At 32.9% G+C, this 20,546-nt stretch overlaps 1 protein-coding gene across 5 annotated transcripts in view; it reads right to left on the bottom strand.

Annotated features, from left to right (window-relative positions):
- The window catches only part of ARL13B (ADP ribosylation factor like GTPase 13B), a 78,916-nt gene that overhangs the window by 2,318 nt on the left and 56,052 nt on the right, over positions 1-20,546 (bottom strand). For 4 of the 5 annotated variants that reach the window (XM_024993981.2, XM_002684668.7, XM_003585628.6 and 1 more), the window contains 6 exons: positions 18,483-18,588; positions 17,396-17,598; positions 14,567-14,681; positions 11,171-11,393; positions 8,002-8,118; positions 6,971-7,039 (listed from right to left, as the gene is read on the bottom strand). In XM_024993981.2, coding sequence (XP_024849749.1) covers positions 6,971-7,039; positions 8,002-8,118; positions 11,171-11,393; positions 14,567-14,681; positions 17,396-17,598; positions 18,483-18,588 — 833 coding nt within the window. The remainder of the gene's footprint in view (positions 1-6,970; positions 7,040-8,001; positions 8,119-11,170; positions 11,394-14,566; positions 14,682-17,395; positions 17,599-18,482; positions 18,589-20,546) is intronic. The other variant, XM_005201190.5, reaches the window with a different exon arrangement.

Below are 20,546 nucleotides of genomic sequence, written 5' to 3'. Positions count from 1 at the left end.
CCAAGTAAGTGTTCACATCAGAAACAAAACAAATAACAAACATCCAAAACTAATGGAACCTGTTGCCAAAGCCCTAATAAAATCAGTATTTGTACAATCCATGTTCTTATCCAATGTCTATTACTTCTAAGAATTTGGTAAGAAAAATTAATTATCTTAGTGTTCTGGTATTAGGAATATTTTACAATGATACTTCAGTATAGTTCATTGATATAGGGCATATCTGATACAAAAACAGTCAATTTTTACTTCATAATAAGTTCCCAGCCCTTAATTATCATAAATTGGTTTATAAACATTAGCATATGGAAACTTCAGTTTTTCTGGCCTATTATTCAAAAATTATTCTAGAAGCAAAGGTGTTCAAGGTCACTTGAAATAAATATATTAAAAATGTATTTAGGGGCCCATTTCCAGTTTTGCACATGCCAGAGTTCAGCTAAGCGGCTCCATGATACTGCTGCCTCAGCATCCATTTTGTCTGGCCAAGTGGCCTAAGGGGGTCTTAAATAGATACTAGCACCTCATGCGAGAACATGCCCTAGAAAACAGCTTGCAAAATTAGATTAGTTGTAAATGTATATTGCAAACTCTAAGGCTGCCACTAACAAAAGTCTATGACAAAGGAGGAAAGAATATACAGTGGAGAAAAGACAGCTTCTTCAATAAATGGTACTGGGAAAACTGGAGAGTCACATGCAAAATAATCAGACTGGATTACTTTCTCACACCATATATGAAAATAAACTTTAAATGACTAAACATAAAATCCAAAACCACAAAACTCCTATAAGAAAACATAGACAGTACACACTTGGACATTGGTCTTAATATTTGTTAGGTATGTCTCCTCAATCAAGAGAAACAAAGGAAAAATAAAAAATGGGGCTATATCAAACTAAAATGCTTCCACACAGCAAGGAAACTATCAACAAAAGAGCCTACTGAATGGGAGGAGATACTTGCAAATAATACATCCAATAAGGAGTTAATATCCAAACCACACAAAGAACTCATACAATGCAATATCCAAAAACAAAAAAAAAAAATTTTTTAAGTGGGCTAGAAGATCTGAAAATACTTTATTGCAAAGAAAACAGATAGATGGCCAATAGACACATGAAAAGATGTTCAACATTACTAAGCATCAAGGAAATGCAAATCAAAACCACAATGAGGTATCACCTCACACCTGTTAGAATACCTATCATCAAAAACAACACAAATAACAAAAGAAAAGGAAACCTCATGCACTGTTGGTAGGAATGCAAACAGCACAGCAGCCACTATGCAAAACTGTACGGCAATTCCTCCAAAAATTAAAAATAGAACTACCATACAATCCAGCAATTCCACTTCTGGGTATTTTTCCAAAGAAAACAAAAATACTAATTCAAAAAGATATATGCACTCCTATATTCATTACAGCATTATTCACAGTAGCCAAGACACGGAAGCAAACTAAGTGCCCTTCAACGGATGAATGGATAAAGATGTGATACACACACACACAATAATAAGCCAATAAAAAAAAGGAAATCTTACTATTTTTGACAACATGAATGGACTTAGAGAGTATTACGCTAAGTGAAATAAGTCAAAGAAAGACAAATAGCGTATAATTTCACTTATGTGTGGAATCTAAAAAACATACAAAAAAACAAAGGAACAAACAAAACAGAAACAGAGTCATAGATACAGAGAACAAACGGATAGTTGCTGGACAAAGGAGAGGGACGGCAAGGCAGCAGGTGGGGTGCAGGAATGAGGGAAACAGGTGAGGGAAATTAAGAGGCACAAACTTCCAGTTACAAAATAAATAAGCCACAGGGATGAAATGTACAGAGTGGGGAATACAGTCAGTAATAACATAGTATCTTTGTATGGTGATTAAGGTGGTCAAAAGATACAAACTTCCAGTTAGAAAATAAGTACTAGGAATGTAATGTAAAACATTATTAATATAATTATATAATTAACACTGCTGTATGTTACATATGAAAGTTGTTAAAAGAATAAATCCTAAGAGTTTTCATCACAAGGAAAAAAATTTTTTTCTTTTTTTTTTCCTTTTTAATCTGTATGAGATGATGCATATTCACTAAATTTACTGTGGCAACCATTTCATGATGTATGTAAGTCAAAACATTATGCTATACACTTTAAACTTATACAGTGCTTTAGATTAATTATATTTGAATAAAACTGGAAGGAAAAAATAAAAATAAAATAATGAAATTGAATAAATTTCAATGTAAGAAAGAGTAACAGAAAATTACAATTAGGCAAATATCACAGTAAAAATTATTGCACACACAATCCAATGACAGATGCTAAAACAGAAGCTAAAGTTTGTGGAGAACAGAATATTTGCATATCCCAAAGTATCACGTCTATGATATTTACTAATTACAAAGAAAATAGTAACATTTTACAATGTGGCAAATATCACCTTATTCAAATGATGAAGGTTAGCACCACCAATAATGAGACTTATCAACATCATGTACACCCCTATTTCAAACATTTTGAGCATCAATTCAGTTCAACAATGAGAGGTGCTCTTGTGTCATCAGTTTGCAGCCTCTACCAGAGTGTACCATAGACAATACTATATTTGCCACAATTATGTCATTACTTAAAAAAAGTTTTTTTAAATAAACTGTATATTCTCTCCTTAAAAAAAATTAGAGGAGAAAATGATTGTTCAAGCAACTACAAATTTAAAGCGAATACTAAGCTGCCATGATGCTCTAAGAAATCTTAATATAACAATGTTAATAAAATGAATTAAAAATATGGATTTCAAAGCTGGACAGACCTAACTTCAAATTCTGTGTCATTTATAGCTGTGTGAGCTTGGGTGTAGGTTTCTCACACACAAACTGCCCATCTTACAAGGCTATTAGAGGAATTAAAATGAGATAATGTACTTAAAAGTGCTTAGCAATATGCCAGGGACATAGTATACAGTTATTATACTGCTATTAATAAAATTATAAGATACAATTATTTTGATAAATTTAAAGTATGCCTTTTCTAATTTCTTGCTTTCAAAATTAACAAGAATTTTAACATATCACAGAACTCATGATTAAACCAGAATGAATAGTTTCTATTATGTTTTACTTCTAGAATTGAAAAGAACCCAAATCACATACACATGACAAGAAGTATCAACTGCAGTTGATTCTGTATTATCTCATTGCCAGAAAATTATAACATTCTATACAAAACAGGTTTCTTATTCCCTTAACTGTAGGGGATATAAGTTGACCATACTGACCAACTGATATGACCAAATTAATTGATACCCATTTTAATAAAGGGCTTCAAACTTAACATACAAAATATAATATTCATTCATATTTTAAGATTTGAAAATATTCTTTAGTTTTATACTTGGCACTTTTGGCCAACAATGTTTATTTCTCATAATGCATAACGTTTATGAAGTATGGATTAAGAGTGTCTACAAAGTGAATATAGATTCAGTTTTTAAGTCTATTCTCTGAATGTATGTCTTACGTATTACCCAGAGTGAGGTTTAGAGAAAATAAAGCAATTAGAAAAGTAAAATTGAACTGCCATCAAGGAATCAATGTCTGTAATCAAAGAATAAATAAGAATCTGCCTTAATTCCTAATTTGACTATAAAAAATTAGTTTTCATCTCAATAATTTTAAGTGCCAAACCCAAATGCAGTTAACTTAATTATTTCCCTTTCCCTTAATTATTTCCCATTATATGTCTGTTGTCTACTTCCCATCAACCACATTCAAATAAATATATATTAATAGTTAGGAAAGAGAAGAGGATGCGATGATAAAATTGGCAACTATCAGCATCTTAAAAATCTCCCAATAAATATTAAAAATTAATTTAAACTTAATTAAAATTTTAAATTTATTATACCTACTTTCTTCTCCATAATGAAAACAGAGTTGATTATACTTTTTTTTAGCTATACAAGGTATACTTTGACTTAAAATTTATGGGAAAAAAATAATGAAGATATTTTAAAACTTGTGAAGTTAGAATGTTTAATATTCTGCTTTGAGAAGTTAATTTATTGATCTACTTAAAATTAACTGATATATTAGAATAACAGTGGTCTTAAATTTTACTAATCATTATAATTATTTTATAGGAGTTCTAATTTAAAAATATAGGACAACAAAGAAAAACAAAACCAATGAAAAACAACCTTCTTATTAGCCCATTTTCAATCTCTTTTTTAGTTGCTTTTATCTAATGTTCCCCCAGATACTACCATTCTCTTCTCCTTATTCTACATACTTTCCCTCAGAAACAGGAAACTATCATTCCTTCAACTGCATTCATTCAATAAGCAAATATACAACATCTATTAGGGACAAGGCATTTCTATTACGTGATGACAACTGAAAAACAAAACAAGAACTACCTACATGCCCTTCCACCCACCTGAGTCCCCTTTCTCCAGAGTTCCAGAATCTTATTTGCACTGATTTATAGACATTTCCAAATAGATAAGCCTATAGACACCTCCAAAGCAAGTTTCCTTTCTCCTCATGTATTGTCAGTATTAGAGATAGCACCAAACTTCTAGCCCCTTCAGCCAAATAATATTCTGTTGCTCTTTTCTTTCATCCCATACATTCATTCTTCATATAGAATTTATGACTGTTCAAATATTCTCTCAACACATTTTTTATTCTCCATTGCCATTCCCATTCTTCACTTCTCACTCTGACTACTGCAACAGCTTCTAACTCGGATCCTAACCTTAGTGTGGGCACAATCTAGTCTATGCTGCTGCTGCTGCTAAGTCACTTCAGTTGTGTCTGACTCTGTGCAACCCCAAAGACGGCAGCCCACCAGGCTCCCCCGTCCCTGGGATTCTCCAGGCAAGAACACTGGAGTGGGTTGCCATTTCCTTCTCCAATGCATGAAAGTGAAAAGTGAAAGTGAAGTCGCTCAATTGTGTCCAACTCTTTGCGACCCCATAGACTGCAGCCTACCAGGCTCCTCCATGCATAGGACTTTTCAGGTAAGAGTACCGGAGTCGGGTGCCACTGCCTTCTCCAATCTAGTCTATACATACATAGTGACAAAAATTACTGTCCTAAACAATAACTCTTGTAATACTATTTCCCTGTTAAAAATGTATATTGTCTCTTGTAAAATTATAGTGAGTCTAGACATCTTAAATATATTTGTGAGGCCCTAAACAATCTGGCTATAAGCTGTAATTCTAGTTTAAATATCTCTCTGTAACTTTAAACTTCCTATTTCTTACCTATTCCACCTACATGAACCTAAGCTCTAGTCACAAGTAACTTTATACTATTTTCCAAATTAAGCAATGTGTTTTCCCACCTCTCCATCTTTGAACGGTTTATTTCTTCTGCTTATTAACTCTTCTCACACATGTATGCATGTATATATATTTACATACACATACATTAGCACTACCTAATTGTTTCTAACAACATATTGAGTATTTAAGCTGATAATATATTTTAACACAAACAATTTCAAAATATAAATAAACAGGAACTAATCTATTATAGTCAACAAAAACATCATGATGTAAAGTTAGCACCAAAAGACATGTGACTTCACTGTTATTCTGAAGTTGAAGGACAAACCTTCTGTCTTTAGAAATTAACAAAATCTTTTAATTTTCACTGCAAAGCGATCAAACCAGTCAATCATAAAAGAAATCAGTTCTGAATATTCATTGGAAGAATTGATGCTAAAGTTGAAGATCCAATTCTTTGGCCACCTGATGCGAAGAACTGACTTATTGGAAAAGACCCTGATGCTGGGAAAGATTGAAGGCAGGAGAAGGGGATGACAGAGGACGAGACGGTTGGATAGCATCACCAACCTGACGGACATGAGCTTGAGCAAGCTCTGGGAGTTAGCGATGGACGGAGAAGCCTGGCCGTGCTGCAGGCCATGAGATAGCAAAGAGTCAGACATGACTGAGCGACTGAACTGAACGATTATGAAGAAATAGTTCATTATTGATACAGTATTCAGAAAAAGAAAGCAAGCAGCACATTTAAATACTTTTTGAATAAAATATTTTATATAGTCTGATGTAATTTTCTTTTCTAGTAAATGGATCTTCTTAGGAAACCAAGTTCAAGATTAGGTAAACAGAATTATCAAAAAGGAAATGAGATGTCCTTGATGAATTTTATTGAGCTACAATTCTATATGTATAAATCATCCTTTTGCATGTTAGAAATCAGAACTTCTGCCTGTTGTAAAGGGAAGTTCTGTATTCCCCACTGTCCTTTTTCAAGTTTCCAGGTGGAGCTCTTATACCCTATACTGGCTGTACTATACCTTATGTTAATTTCATCCAAAAAAGTGTTTTCTTGATTCAGTGAAGACTTTAGTAATTTTCTTTCTAGTAAGCTGAATTTCCCTAGTGGCTCAGATGGTAAAGCGTCTGCCTACAACGTGGGAGACGTGGGTTCAATCCCTGGGTCAGGAAGATCTCCTGGAGAAGGAAATAGCAACCCACTCCAGTATTCCTGCCTGGAAACTCCCACGGACGGAGGAGCCTGGTAGGCTACAGTCCATGGGGTCACAGAGCTGGACACGACCATGCATGCATCATTGAGTATACTGAGTATATATAGGACAATGAAGTTTTTAACACCATAATTGTACTGTCTCATATTTAAGCTGCCTTAAAATCTTTCTCTTTTACAACTATTTACATTAATATATAATGGATAAACACAAGCTATGATGGTCTTTACCTCTGTTTTCTAAGATAAATGTTAAATTACATTGAGGCAAAGGACACTTAAGAATAAAAAATTAAATAAATGAAAGTGAAGTATAATGAAAAAGGATGGTTGTGGATTTGAAAGGCTCCCCAAAGTAAAAGTTTATTGAAGTAATGAGGTAAAGAAAAATGAATGTGACATGTATAGATATTTGAAAACTGATCCTTTTGCATTACCATTATGACGTGTTTCACCAAGAGGCTCAAGTTTTGGAAGTCTAGTGACTTTGGGGGTTCCCCAGCCAACTGAAGAAAAAGAAAGACATTTAAAAACACTGTTATACAATATCTCTTTAGGTCTGTTAAGAGGATCCCTCTCTTGACAGCAGTGTATACAACTTCAATGTCAATTCATACATATTCAATGATACAGTACCAAATAACCATAAACCCTTTTTAAATGGTTTCTGTTTTAAAATGTAATTTTAGGTTGGTAATACTTGCTTTACGTTTTTGTTTCCCTTTAGATAAAAACATAAGCATCCTCACCACCATCATAAATAACCTTAGGCTACTAATCTAAGTCCCAACAGAAGCTAAAAGAAATATACACTTATTAAGTGGAATATCAGAAATAAGTCCTAAAATGGGGCTCAAAGGAAAATGTTACCATCTTATGCCTTCTAGCAAGACTAAAAGGAAACTACAAACATATACATTGTAAGGTATTTACTGAATATGTGAGGTACAATGCTTAGTGATGAAAAATTTCTCAAAATAACTATGTCCCAGTGCTTTATATACAGTATTTCATTTAATATCCATAACATAGTTAGAAGGTCAGGATGTATGTTGGAAATACAATGGAAACATTCAAACATCTTGGCTTCAAACATTAATTTTCAGGATGAAAGATCCAATTTTTTAAAAGGTCATACTAACCATCCATTCATTACAATTACATTCCCTTTAGCAATCTGGGTACTGATATTCCAAACAGGACCTGAATCCATTATAGGAGGTACTTAAGTAAAGATGTCTTATTAATTTTTACTATTTTTTTTACTTTCATAAAGCATTTTTTATGAATTAAAAAAATCAATATTTATGTTGATAAATTCTGAACTAAGTAGACGGAACAAAGAATTCTACGTTTCTCACAAATTCACAAGATTATGAATATGCTGAATAACTGCATAATTTTTTGTATTTTTCTTTACTGTTTAAGGCAGTATTTCTAAATTCAGTATCAATTTCAATTTACTCACCAGGAGGAGGAGGTGGGGGTGGTGTTGGACTCTTAGGAACAGAATCATCTGTATTAACAGGTTCTACACGGTGGCTCCTTTTCATCCTTAGTTTCTTAGCTTTCTTTTTACTGTTATCTATAAGAATATAAACATGAAACTTTATGCCTTTTGGAAAAAGTTACTTCTATAATAAAAAAAAAGAACAGAATTAGAATATTGATATAATTATTACCATAGAAATATAACTTCAACTTAAAAATTGTTACCAATAATGAACTGTGAACTTTCCTTTTCTAAGAATATATTTGTGTTTATTGAATGAATGATTAAAAAATATGAGCGAGTGGCAAAAAGTCATATTTTAAGTTCTATGAGAAGTGATTCAGAATACAAAAAAAAAATCCATATTTCCAAAAGCAACATTTTTTTTCAAGTGTCATAATAAATAAATGGAATCATCTAATTACAGAGACTTCTACAAAGCTACGGATGACCTGGGGGAAAAAGAGAGGTATCGGTTTATCTCAGTAGGATATACAGAATGATTCCAGATCTAAGCCCAAAAATAATCCTTTGAAATGTGGAAAAAAGACCCTAATCAAACCAAAGCACATTATCTATGAAAATAATGCCCAAGATGCTCAACATAAATGTATGTAACCAAAACTCATATTAGATCTTATAGAATTGAATCTTAATTTTTCTAAAAATATTTACAAATTCTCACTTAAGCACATATAGACATTTTAAGTGAATCTATGTTGTTAACATGTAAACTTTAACAACATAAACCAGGATGTCATAGTAGCTAAATAATCAAACAGCAGAGCCACTGAAATATTTTAATTGATAATCCCAAATCACTAAATTTATACATATAATACATTTTCTAAAATGGAAATTATGTTACACAAGAAACAGCCAACATCTATGAAACCTATAAAGCAGTAAGAAATACAAATATATCTAGAAACTCATTATTTTTCTAAATAAATTAGTGTCACTTGAGAATATTTTATTCTAGATATAAACAGAGACATCCTTTTACAATTAAAGCTATAAGCTTTGCAGCTGGGAGAAAGGAAAGAGAGTTTCCAGAATCATATGGTACTTTAGCATGGGCAATAAGTCAGGGTCATGGAAGAGCACAGGCTATGCAACAGAGGACTGAAAGTTGAGGGAAGTGAATCTTAGCACAGCCACAGATGAGATATGTGATCTCAAATTACTCAACCTTTCTAAGTCCCTGGTGTCCTACTCTACATATGGGAAAAATATACCCCAGGACTGATATGTGAAATAACAATTTTGTGTTAAATAATATTTTCAAATCATCTACCAAACCATTTTGTTATTTAACAATGTATTAGCGCTATTAGAAAGAGTTGTTCCAATATATTTAGAGGCCACTTTACAGTCTACATTTTGTTTTACTCTGTTAACAGAGTGATATGGGTACAAATGTGGATACCCTAACTTCCAAAATTACAAAAAGTATAATTTTCAAATCTTTGTATTTTTATATAGCAAAACATACATGTTTGGTACTCTGCATCTCAGGGACTGAGATCTTGTTTTCATAAACTCTTTGAAAGTGAAACTGAAAGTGAAGTCGTGTCCAACTCTTTGCGACCCCGTGGACTGTAGCCCACCAGGCTCCTCCGTCCGTGGGATTCTCCAGGCAAGAATACTGGAGTGGGTTGCCATTTCCTTCTCCAGGGGATCTTCCCGACCCAGGGATCGAACCTGGGTCTCCTTCATTCCAGGCAGACGCTTTAACCTGTGAGCCACCAGGGCAGACCCCATATTAAATTCTTTAATACTATACAAAAATTATTATATACCATCCCTATAAATACATCATATACCTAGTTATTGTATCACCAACTAAGAACGGCAAGGAAGCAATGGTTACTGGGTATCTCTCATGTATCGGCCCTGTGCTAGGAACATTATAGAGTTACTTTTATTATAAGGAAATCTAAAAGCCTGATGGAAAAAAATAAAAGATGAAAACTCCATTTTTGAGATGAGAAAAACAAGGACTGAAGAACACTACATAACATAACATACATCTAGTAGATGAGAAAGTCTGGATGCTACCTCAGATTGTGTGAGTCCAAAGGGTCTCTCTCTATGACACCAAAAGACATAAATTTCCTGTTAAATCACATAACTAGTTTATAAAAAGAAAGGTAACCATAAAGATTTCATATAATATTAAAATAAGAGGAAAATGGATATTTGATAATAAAATAGCTTTTAAATTATATTTTTAATTTATTTTAATTGAAGGATAATTGCTTTATAATATTGTGTTGGTTTCTGCCACAAAGCTTTCAAAATGTTCAATTATGTCTGCATCTCCTAAAAATCACAATATAACAATTATAAATATATATGCACCCAACATGGGAGCACCGCAGTATGTAAGACAAATGCTAACAAGTATGAAAGGAGAAATTAACAATAACACAATAATAGTGGGAGACTTTAATACCCCGCTCACACCTATGGATAGATCAACTAAACAGAAAATTAACAAGGAAACACAAACTTTAAACGATACAATAGACCAAAAAAAAAAAAAGAAATAGAAGCAATGAAAAAGACTATCCTGTCTCAGAAACCAATAAATTGCATACTTTATAAATGTAAAGTTACAGACAATATGGAGAAATCATGCATTAACTTGATTTAATTTCATTTTACTCAATAATGAGAAAATATAATTGGTTTTAAAATCATAAAAAAAAAAAATAAAGAAAATGACACTGACTATAACTTTATGAAGATTAAAAACAAAACAAACCCTCCAAGAATTTTAAACGTTTTAAATACACTCTAAGGATTTCTGGGGCTATGCAATATTCCTAATTACTGAAAATGGAATTTTCAGCTGAAATTCTTTTCAGTTACAAAGGGCTAGGTTTTAAGACATCATGAATAAAAACATAAATTAGCAAACTAATGAACTAAAATTCATGAAAAAAATATAATAAACACTGCATTTGGAGATGAAAAAATCTTATATTTCTTTGTGAAAATAACCATGACAAATGAAAGAGTATTTTTAAGTTTTATATAATGTTATTTATATGTCACATATAATACATAAAACTTAAAAATAAACACAATGAGCATAAAAATAAATACTTTATATATTTTTAATAACTAGATTTATCACCTGATTCTGATGATCTCCAGTCTGTCTCATCTTCATTTTCCAACTGCTGTGTTAATGCCTCCTTATAATTTTCTACTACTCCAAACTCACTGTTTTTTTGGCTACTGTCACTGATCTGGCTCTGTGTCTCTATTTGCTCATGCTCCATTTTATGTTTCAGGGGGCAGCCATCACTGTCTTCTGTATTTTGCCTCTTTTTCTCTCTTTCAAGTTTTTTTTCATTCTGACAAAAATGAAATGTATCATTCTTAATATAATGGTCATATCTAAGATAGCTTAAAGGAGAAATCAAATAATTCATGAGCATTATATAACTTCAGGGCACTTTGATATTTCCATTAAAAATTATTTGAGTGTATCATTAAAACATGCTAATTGCCAAACATTCAGAAAACAGAGATAGTATAAAGAAAGAACACTTATATTACTAGTAATTCCACATTCTAGAGATGATCACTATTTGATATACAAATCACACAGAGGTGCTTTTCTTTGCCTATCCCACACATACAGACATACATATCCTCAAACACACACAAATGTGACTGCCTCTCTATATATACATATTTATGTATATTTTTGGAGAAGGAAATGGCATCCCACTCCAGTATTCTTGCCAGGAAAATCCCAGGGATCGAGGAGCCTGGAAGGCTGTAGTTCATGGGGTCACAAAGAGTCGGACAGGACTGAGCAGCTAAGCACAAGCACGTGTATATTTTTAAACAGAAAAGATCAAAGATTTAAGAATACATATTTCTTTCTATGTCAATCAATTTATGAAGTGCTTACAATATTGCATGATACATACATAGTAGTGTTAGCTATGAAAGCATTATATTATGCTATGGTTTAGTCGTATGCTATAGTTTAGTCATATCTGATTCTTGCGACCCCATGAACTGTAGCCCACCAGGCTCCTCTGTCCATGGGATTTCCCAGGCAAGAATACTGGAGTGGGTTGCCATATCCTTCTCCAGGGAATCTTCCTGACCCAGTGATGGAACCAACATGTCCTGCATTGCAGGCGATCTACTGCATTGCAGGTGGATTCTTCACCACTGAGCCACCAGGGATTCCCTATATTATAATGTATGTGTAAGCTATTACTACTTTCATCAATTACACTATTATTTTGAATAATTCTATCATAACTTATTTTACCAACTCCCACTCAATGGACAAAGACGTGATTTTCAATTTTTCATTATTACAAGAAATACAATGATTGAATTAGTTCTCCAGAATAAATTCCTAACAGTCATGCTGCTGGATCAAAGGGTAAAGCACATTTTAAAATGTGACATACTACAAACTTTACTTCATAAAAACTAATGTCAAATTACACCACTGGAAAAGGATTGAAAGAGTGATATTTTCCCATATCTTTCCTTTTTTTGATTGCACAGCACAGCATGTAGGATCTTACTTCCCCACCAGGAATCGAACCTGCACCCCCTGTATTGGAAGTGTGCAGTCTTAACCACTGGACTGCCAGGGAAGTCCCCCACCCCACATCTTTTTTAGTGCTTTTTTAATCATCATGCTCAGTTATTCAGCTGTGTCCGACTCTTGGTGACCCTTTGGACTACAGCCTGCCAGCCTCCTCTGTCCGTGGGATTTTTCAGGCAGGAATACAGGAGTGGATTGCCATTGTCCCCTCCAGGTTTTAATCATTATCAATCTTTTATATCTCCACCAACTAATAAATACTTTTTTACCTCAGTGTTGATTTATTATTTTTATTACTACTGAAGGTAAGCTATAAAATATCCTTATTGCCATTTAAATTTTTTCTATAAGGAACTACCCATCATAACCCAATGCCCTTTTTTCTATTAGAGTCTCATTATTTACACAGTAATTTTTTAAGGATTCTTCTTTTCTTTTGGTCCCATGTTTCTCAAATATTTTTCATTACGATTAGATTTTTTTTTGTCCTTAACTTTGTAGAACATCTCTTTAAAAACTGAATATATAATAAGATCTACTTTATTTTTCCCATTTTGTGATTTTTCACTCTGTGATTTGTGGCCTCATTGTCCTGCTTTGAAAGTTTCTCCTCCTCCAAGTTTACAAATGTCTAACTGTATTATATCCAAGTGTTTCTAAGGTGTCTTTTTTTAATATTTAAATCTTTTAAAATTTAATTTGGTATACAGTGTTCAATAATTTTACTTTTTTTCTAAATGACTCTTCAGTTGTTTCAATATATTTTTTCTCCCAGATTTGAAATGCCACTTTTCTCTTATACTAAATGCTTATATATAACTCTGTTTGTTACTATTGTTTCATTGTGTATTCTGGAACCAACATCTCACCATTTTCATTATCTGTGATAAAAATCAAAGGAAAAAAATGTCAGGTAATATTTTAAAGGAGAAGTTTTGGGGGGAAGAAAACTTGCTTGATAAAAAGGATCATTTATTTCCATTTATTTCATTTCTTAAGTAACTTAAAACCAAATATCTCATAGTACCAACTATTTTGTAAAAATAAAACAACCAAAAACTATACAATCAATTTCTTACCTGTGGAGCTGCCTCCCTCCTCAGCAGCAGCCCCAAGAAGAAATAATCATCCACCTTTCCAGATGAATACCTGTGTGGAAGGAGGCAGTGATAGGGGAAGAGGGATGGAGCATACAGGTAGGTCATGCGAGCCACCTGCCACATTAAGCTCTGAGTGAATGAAGAGGTGGTTTAGGAAGCTCTGCCACTGAGGAAGCATAGCTGCTGGGAGTGATTTAAGCAGGACCAATGCAAACTCTGAACATCAGTAGAAAATGAAAACAAAGACACAGATACACAGACGGACAGATATAGAAACACACACCCATACACATACACTCTCTCTCTCACCCTTAATTTATGATTAAAATCTACAAATTAATTTTAGTTAAACTTCTGACACTTAAAATTAAAATAAATGATATTCAAATATAAAAGAACATATCATAGTTTCAAACATTAAGTATCCTGGGAAAATAGACAGAAAGTCATTTACATACTCTAATACTTCATAAACATGTAAATATTACTGTAAAAGGACAGTAATAGCAATATACAGGGATAAAGACAATGTAAATAAGCGTAAACACTATTATGGGATATGTGACAAAATGTATTTATCAGAACAATAAGATAGTTGTATATCCTATCTTCATTTTCATTCTCAGTGAATTCTGCAGCCATCCTTTTTATACGAGATCAGAAGGGAAGATTGAAGAGGAAGAAAAAGCAGCAAATCTTTAGCCTGTCTCCCCCTTTTAATTTCTTTTACAAATAATTAATCCCTGGAGAAATACTTCTATCTCCCTGCCTCCTTTCCCTACTCCTCACCTCCTTTCTGAACTTCCAACTTTATAAAATATAAAAATTAATTCGCCACTATCCATACCTCAATGATTACAGATGCTATTGGCTGGAAAGGATTAACAATAACTGGTTCTGGGTCCAACTCAGCCATACCACTGGTTCCATGGAGTTCAGCCTGTTCTTGCTCTCTTTGTTCTCTATATTTTGAAGGAAAAAATTTGGAATTCCTTATGAGAAAATGATAAACCATGTTTAAGAACACTTGCAATAGGTTTATGGCTATTAAATTCAGTATTTAAACATATGGATATGGCTTTGAATTTATCCTAATGCAGGTAACAGGCCGCTATCTCCATGTAAAGATTAATCGTTTGAATTTTAAAAGAAAGAAATGCTGACAAAAATGACATTCTCTATGACTGACTTCTTAATGTCTGCAGTACAGATTATTTTTCTATGTAATAAAGATTTATATTTATCAATTTATTAATTACCCTCCCAAACCAATGCTATCCTCTTCTCTAATAGTAACTAGATAAGTTCTACTGTTAAACCTCTTAAGAGCTGTGTACAGTTCTATATCATAAATGAACTAGATAACAATTATTGCTTTGCATAAGTAGAAAAGGCTATAAAAATAAATTGCCCTTTGCCACTCAAATCAAATAAATATTTCTATATTAGTTACTACTGAGACTTTTATTACCTCTGTGACTTAAAATTAATGTTGCCCCAGAGATAAAGGTAATAAATTATTAAAAGCAGCAGCTATAGACAGAAACATGACTATTTTAGATCTGCAAGTAGACTAAGTATAGTAGAACAACGTCAGTGTTCATTACTATGGCGTTTATTAAGTTCTATGATGGAAAGATATATTCTCTCATCCTAAACCTAGAAAGCCAAGATTTAGTGATCTGCAATTTACTAATTTTGTGACCTTGGTCATTTATCTGCATACTTGAGCCTCAGCTTTCCCATAAATGTGGACAAAATACCTATTTCATAGAGCTATTTCAGGTAAATTAATGTATGTGAAAGCTTTCTGTATATAAACATACTTACAGGACACTTATTCATTATTAATGTTATTCATTTATTAGTAAGTAATTTCAGGTATCTGGTTTTAACATACTATTTTCATATACCAATAATAGCTGTTTTACTGTTTTTTTCAAAATTATCTAAACCTATAAAAATCTAAAAACCTATTAAATTGTATTTAACAATAAAAAGTTTTTTTTTTTAACACTCTCATCTAAATTTAATTATGGATTCTGTTAAACAGGAGAGGATTCAGACCACAAGTGGCATGGCTAAGAGAAAGCAGGAAAGGGGAGAGGGGTACCAGAAAAGCCAGCCATAACATGATCTGGAATATCTTTATGGAAAAAGCTAAAACTGAAAAAAAAAAAAAAGACTAAATTTCTTTTATTCAATCTTTTTTTTTCCTTTTTGCTTGTTTTCTAAGTAGAGGAAAACCAAAGAAGCCTTTAGAAAACTATGGCCATATATTTTGTTTTCATAATTACATAGAAGGTATATTTACATGAATGGTTGGGTGTACTTAGCTTTATATCATGAAAATATATACTAGAATAGAAAATCAAAGATTCTCACAGGAACTAAAACCTCTTATTGGTTCAAGAGAGACCTATGTCACTGATCTGCTCATATTATTGAGCACTTGAGGATAGAAAAGTTATCTCTCCAAGAGGTAAGTCCTGACTCTGAATTAAATGAAAGATAACAGTAATCAGAGGATTTCCTTGACAGTGCGAAGGAGCACCTCACAAAGGCATCACCAAGGACAGTTAGTGGGTTCTTGTCTACCAGGCTGCAACTGTTAAAGCACACAGAAGGCCAATATTACTTAGGTAGCTGGAAGACAACTTTGGATGCCACAAGGGCTCACTTGGAAATCTTTTAGTTTCTTCCCTCCCCTGACATGTAACAATCAAATGAAGAAAGAAAGAGAAATCCTGGGATTAAGAACTAAATCCAACATCTAATCAAATCTGAGAAGCCAATTAGATCTGTCAGGAAGATCCCCTGGAAAAGGGCATGGCAACCCACTCCAGTATTCTTACCTGGAGAATCCCATAGACAGAGGAGCCTGGCAGGTTATGGACCATGGGATCGCACATAGTTGGACACAACTGAAGTGACTTAGCATGCATGCGTGTAATCAAATCTGAGTATTATTTTATTCCAGCATGAATATTATTATAACTGATTCTGTGGTAGAATTTATGTAAACATTTTTTTTTAAATTTAGAGTTTGCTAAACATTTTAAAAATTTCCATTTAGGCAACACTTTTTAAAAATAGTTTTAAAAACATAAAACCTGAGATAGTGCAATTCATTTTTTCAGACAAAAACTAGTGCTGAAGATCACATTTTGCTTCAGCTGGTTGATCCACACTAACAGCTTACCTTCTATCTTCACTGACACTAATGAGGAGTATCTCAGTCTACGACACGTTCTTTCCTATGGGAGACTGTCCTGTGCATCACAGAACATTTAGCAGCATCCCTGGCCTCCACCCTCTAGATGCCAATTGCATTCCACCTTCCAGCCATGACAAGCAAAAATGTCCCTAGACATTGCCAAATGTCTTCTGAGGAGCAAAATCACCCTGTGGATTGAGAACCACTGCACTAAAGGTTGTCATAAGAAATAAAGAAAGAAAAATTGTAAAACTGTGACGGATAAATACCTCAGCAATAAATATAACTACTATACCACCATTAGGAAAATTAGAACTCTATCAACCAAACCTGTTAAGTCCACAGAAATAAAAAAAATTTACCAAGAAAAACCTGAATAGGCAAACTAAAAAACTATTCATAAAAGTGAGGTGTTTCTGGCTTTTCATATGCACTGTGCTATATAATTAATCATCTTACCTTTCTTCTCGTAATTTTCGCACGCGTTCAGCCCTTTCTCGCTTCTCTTGCTCCTCAAGAGCACGTTGTTCTGCTGTGTCTTTTTGGATGCGTTCATTTAAGGCATCAAAGTCCCTTGCAATGATATGTAGTAGCCAATAAAGGCCCTTTTTAATGGACTTGTCAATTTTCTTTCCATATCCCAAGACTGCTGAACAAGGTTCCTTAAAAACAGAAGTTTATTTGACTTAAAGATTAAAACTAAAAGTTCTCTACAAATATTTATTCATAAACCATTAGTATAATTACTGGAGAATCAAAATCAATTAACTCGTTAAATTAATGACATAAAGCACCTGCTTCTTTCACTTATAAAATACATCTTTGCAATGATTACTACATTAGTATGTACATGAGTTGAAATGTTTTATGGATTATACCTGTAAGCTTTGAGAGTGATTATGACACTAGTAGTTGGCAGTGCTAGATAATTTTAAACAAAATCACTGACTGACAAAACTGAACTTACAGAAGAAAACTACCTATTAAAAATACTATTAATACTACTACTATTTAACACTACATAATAAAAATAGCAGAAACTTTTAATTTCCTACACCAAGGAATTTATGGCACTAAGCATCTTTTAACAATCATTTTCTGAAACCAAGAATAAATGATTAAATTCCTCAGTTCATCTTTAAGACTGTAGGATAACTCTAATATAATCTTTCAAAATTCATTATAAACTTTTCCTAAGTATAAGTTGTGTATTTATACTTCCACCATTTTATAATATTTATAGAATAACATGTTTGTATAGCTTACATATTTGGTCAGCAATGTTGAAACAAAATCAAATCTAAAGTCTTTGAAATGATGGAAGATATTTTAAAGAAGTCAGTAACAACTAAACAGAAAACAAATATCACTGTATTAAGTAATTTCAAATGAACAGTGAGATTATGTATTTCCTGGTAAAATATTTTAAAAAGAAACACTAATAAATTATTTTGTTAGCTGCCTACCCTCTTATTGCTTACCACCTTTACAAAAACTAAGTTATACCAAATATAATTTATAGGGCAAAAGAAGCCTCAACACTTACTATCTGACACAAGCACTTGTGCTCATTGACGAGCTTTTCCAGAGAAAGACACTCAATCACATCAGCTTCTCCTAGAGCCCCTTCCTTATCCTGTTTATTTGCCAACCTAGAAAGACATAAGTGAAGTGGATTTACAGCAAATATACAATCAGACAGCTGCTTAAAAACATTCTCACCAAGTTCCTACTCCAAAGTTTTAACCCTGCTGATTACAGAACATGCTGGCTTTACAGAACAATGTACTATCTTTTATTCTATCATTTTTCCTTTAAGTTTGTAAACATTTTTTAAGATTTGGCCTATAAAAGGGAAATCAAGTAAAGAGAAATGTCAAGAAAACAAGCAATAGGTCAACAGGCCAACAACAAAGTACAAACAGAAAAAGAAGTGGACTAGTTTCCACAGCACTCAGCCATCAGTTACCCCTTTCACCTTAGAGCCTTATCTTTGCTGCATTGTGATGCAAAGGCCCTTATCCCAAGTCTTTTCTCTTCTTTAAAATACAAACTGCATCGTGTTTCACATACCTAAATATTCATTCAAAGCTTGTATTATTTGAGCTAACCTGTATTTCCAGGGTGTGGATGTGTTCACATAAAAGTGCAATTTACTGGAGAAATGAGGTCACTTTTATCTAATGTATTTAGCACAGCACTGGACATAGAAAACCTTATACTAAATTAGGAACAAACTGGGGAACAAGTGAAAAAACCAAAACAAGTTCTAAAAAGAGTTAGGAATTACCACAAAATACTGTTTTCCTGGAAGCCTGGCGTGCTGCAGTCCATGGGGTCGCAAAGAGTCGGGCGCAACTGCGACTGAACAACAACTATTTTCCAATCAGATGGCAGAGGTCAAAAAGTAATAAAACACTGTCTTGGAAACAGTTTGGTAGTATTTCAGGAAAATATATATTATATCATAAGTATGTAGAATAATCAATCTAATGAACCCTATTACCTATCTTTAAAAATTTATACCGTGTTTGCTCATCTATTTATCGTCCATGTTCCCATCAGTCATATCACTTCACCCCAAAATTTTAAAATATTCTAATACCACTGTCACACTTAAGCTCTGAAAAAACTTAATATTCTTCAATATCTTTTTTAAGTGTAATGTCCAAATTCAGATCCAAACCAGACACACATTACAATTTATTCTTTTAAGTGTTTCTGAATCAGTATCACCCCCAGTGACAACACTGCTTACTCCTAAAACATCACTACCAATATCTCTGAAAAGACTGCATAAAAATGGCAGTATCATCAATTTTACTTATAACCTCTAACTATAAAAACAAGTCAGGGACGGTACAGTGGAAGGATGAATGAACTTTCAACATGGAAAAAATGGTATTTTAAAGACCACAATTTGGGCACCTTGACTATTCACTGGTAGTGATTGGTTAACAGGTGTTTATATGTGTTTCTATACCCTCCCTTTTTTCCTCAAAAGTTAGCATACTATATACACTTCTGTGAATCACTATGCTTTTTTTTCAAACAGTAAATCCTAAAATTATTCTGAAGCAGTATAAAGAAATCATCTTTATTACTATATTCTTTACTAATAAACAAAATGTTCATTATATGCATGTTTCATCATTTACTCAGCCACCAAAGAACTACATGCAGTGTTTATGGGTAGTTCTCAATGTTTCGCTTTTACAAAAAGGGCCGTGAGTATTTAAGTGTGTGAAGGTATTATTCCTTATTGTGGGAACAGACTTCAGGAAATGGGATTACTAAACCAAAGAATAAATACAAATGATATTTTGATAGATATTATAGCAATGTCCCGCCTCTCATCCTCAAATCATAACACATTAGGCAAAGAAAAGTGTAAGAAAAGTTAGTCATGCAAGAGAAATTTCATGTATGATTTTTCCTACAAATATTTCACTCTGGTAAAACTTAATTTTGAATTTTTTATATAATAAACAGCATAACAACACTGTGCAATTTCAGTCTTCGCATGTGGAAAATTATGAAAGAAACTTAAAAATAGCAGGCATACCAAAAAGAAAAGTAAAATTGCACGTTTAAAGATACTATCTCTTTT

Source organism: Bos taurus, chromosome 1 (assembly GCF_002263795.3).
Source record: "Bos taurus isolate L1 Dominette 01449 registration number 42190680 breed Hereford chromosome 1, ARS-UCD2.0, whole genome shotgun sequence".
Lineage (NCBI taxonomy): Eukaryota > Metazoa > Chordata > Mammalia > Artiodactyla > Bovidae > Bos > Bos taurus.
The sequence above is the reverse complement of the archived record's forward strand: the minus strand, read 5'-3'. Positions and strand labels throughout refer to the sequence as shown.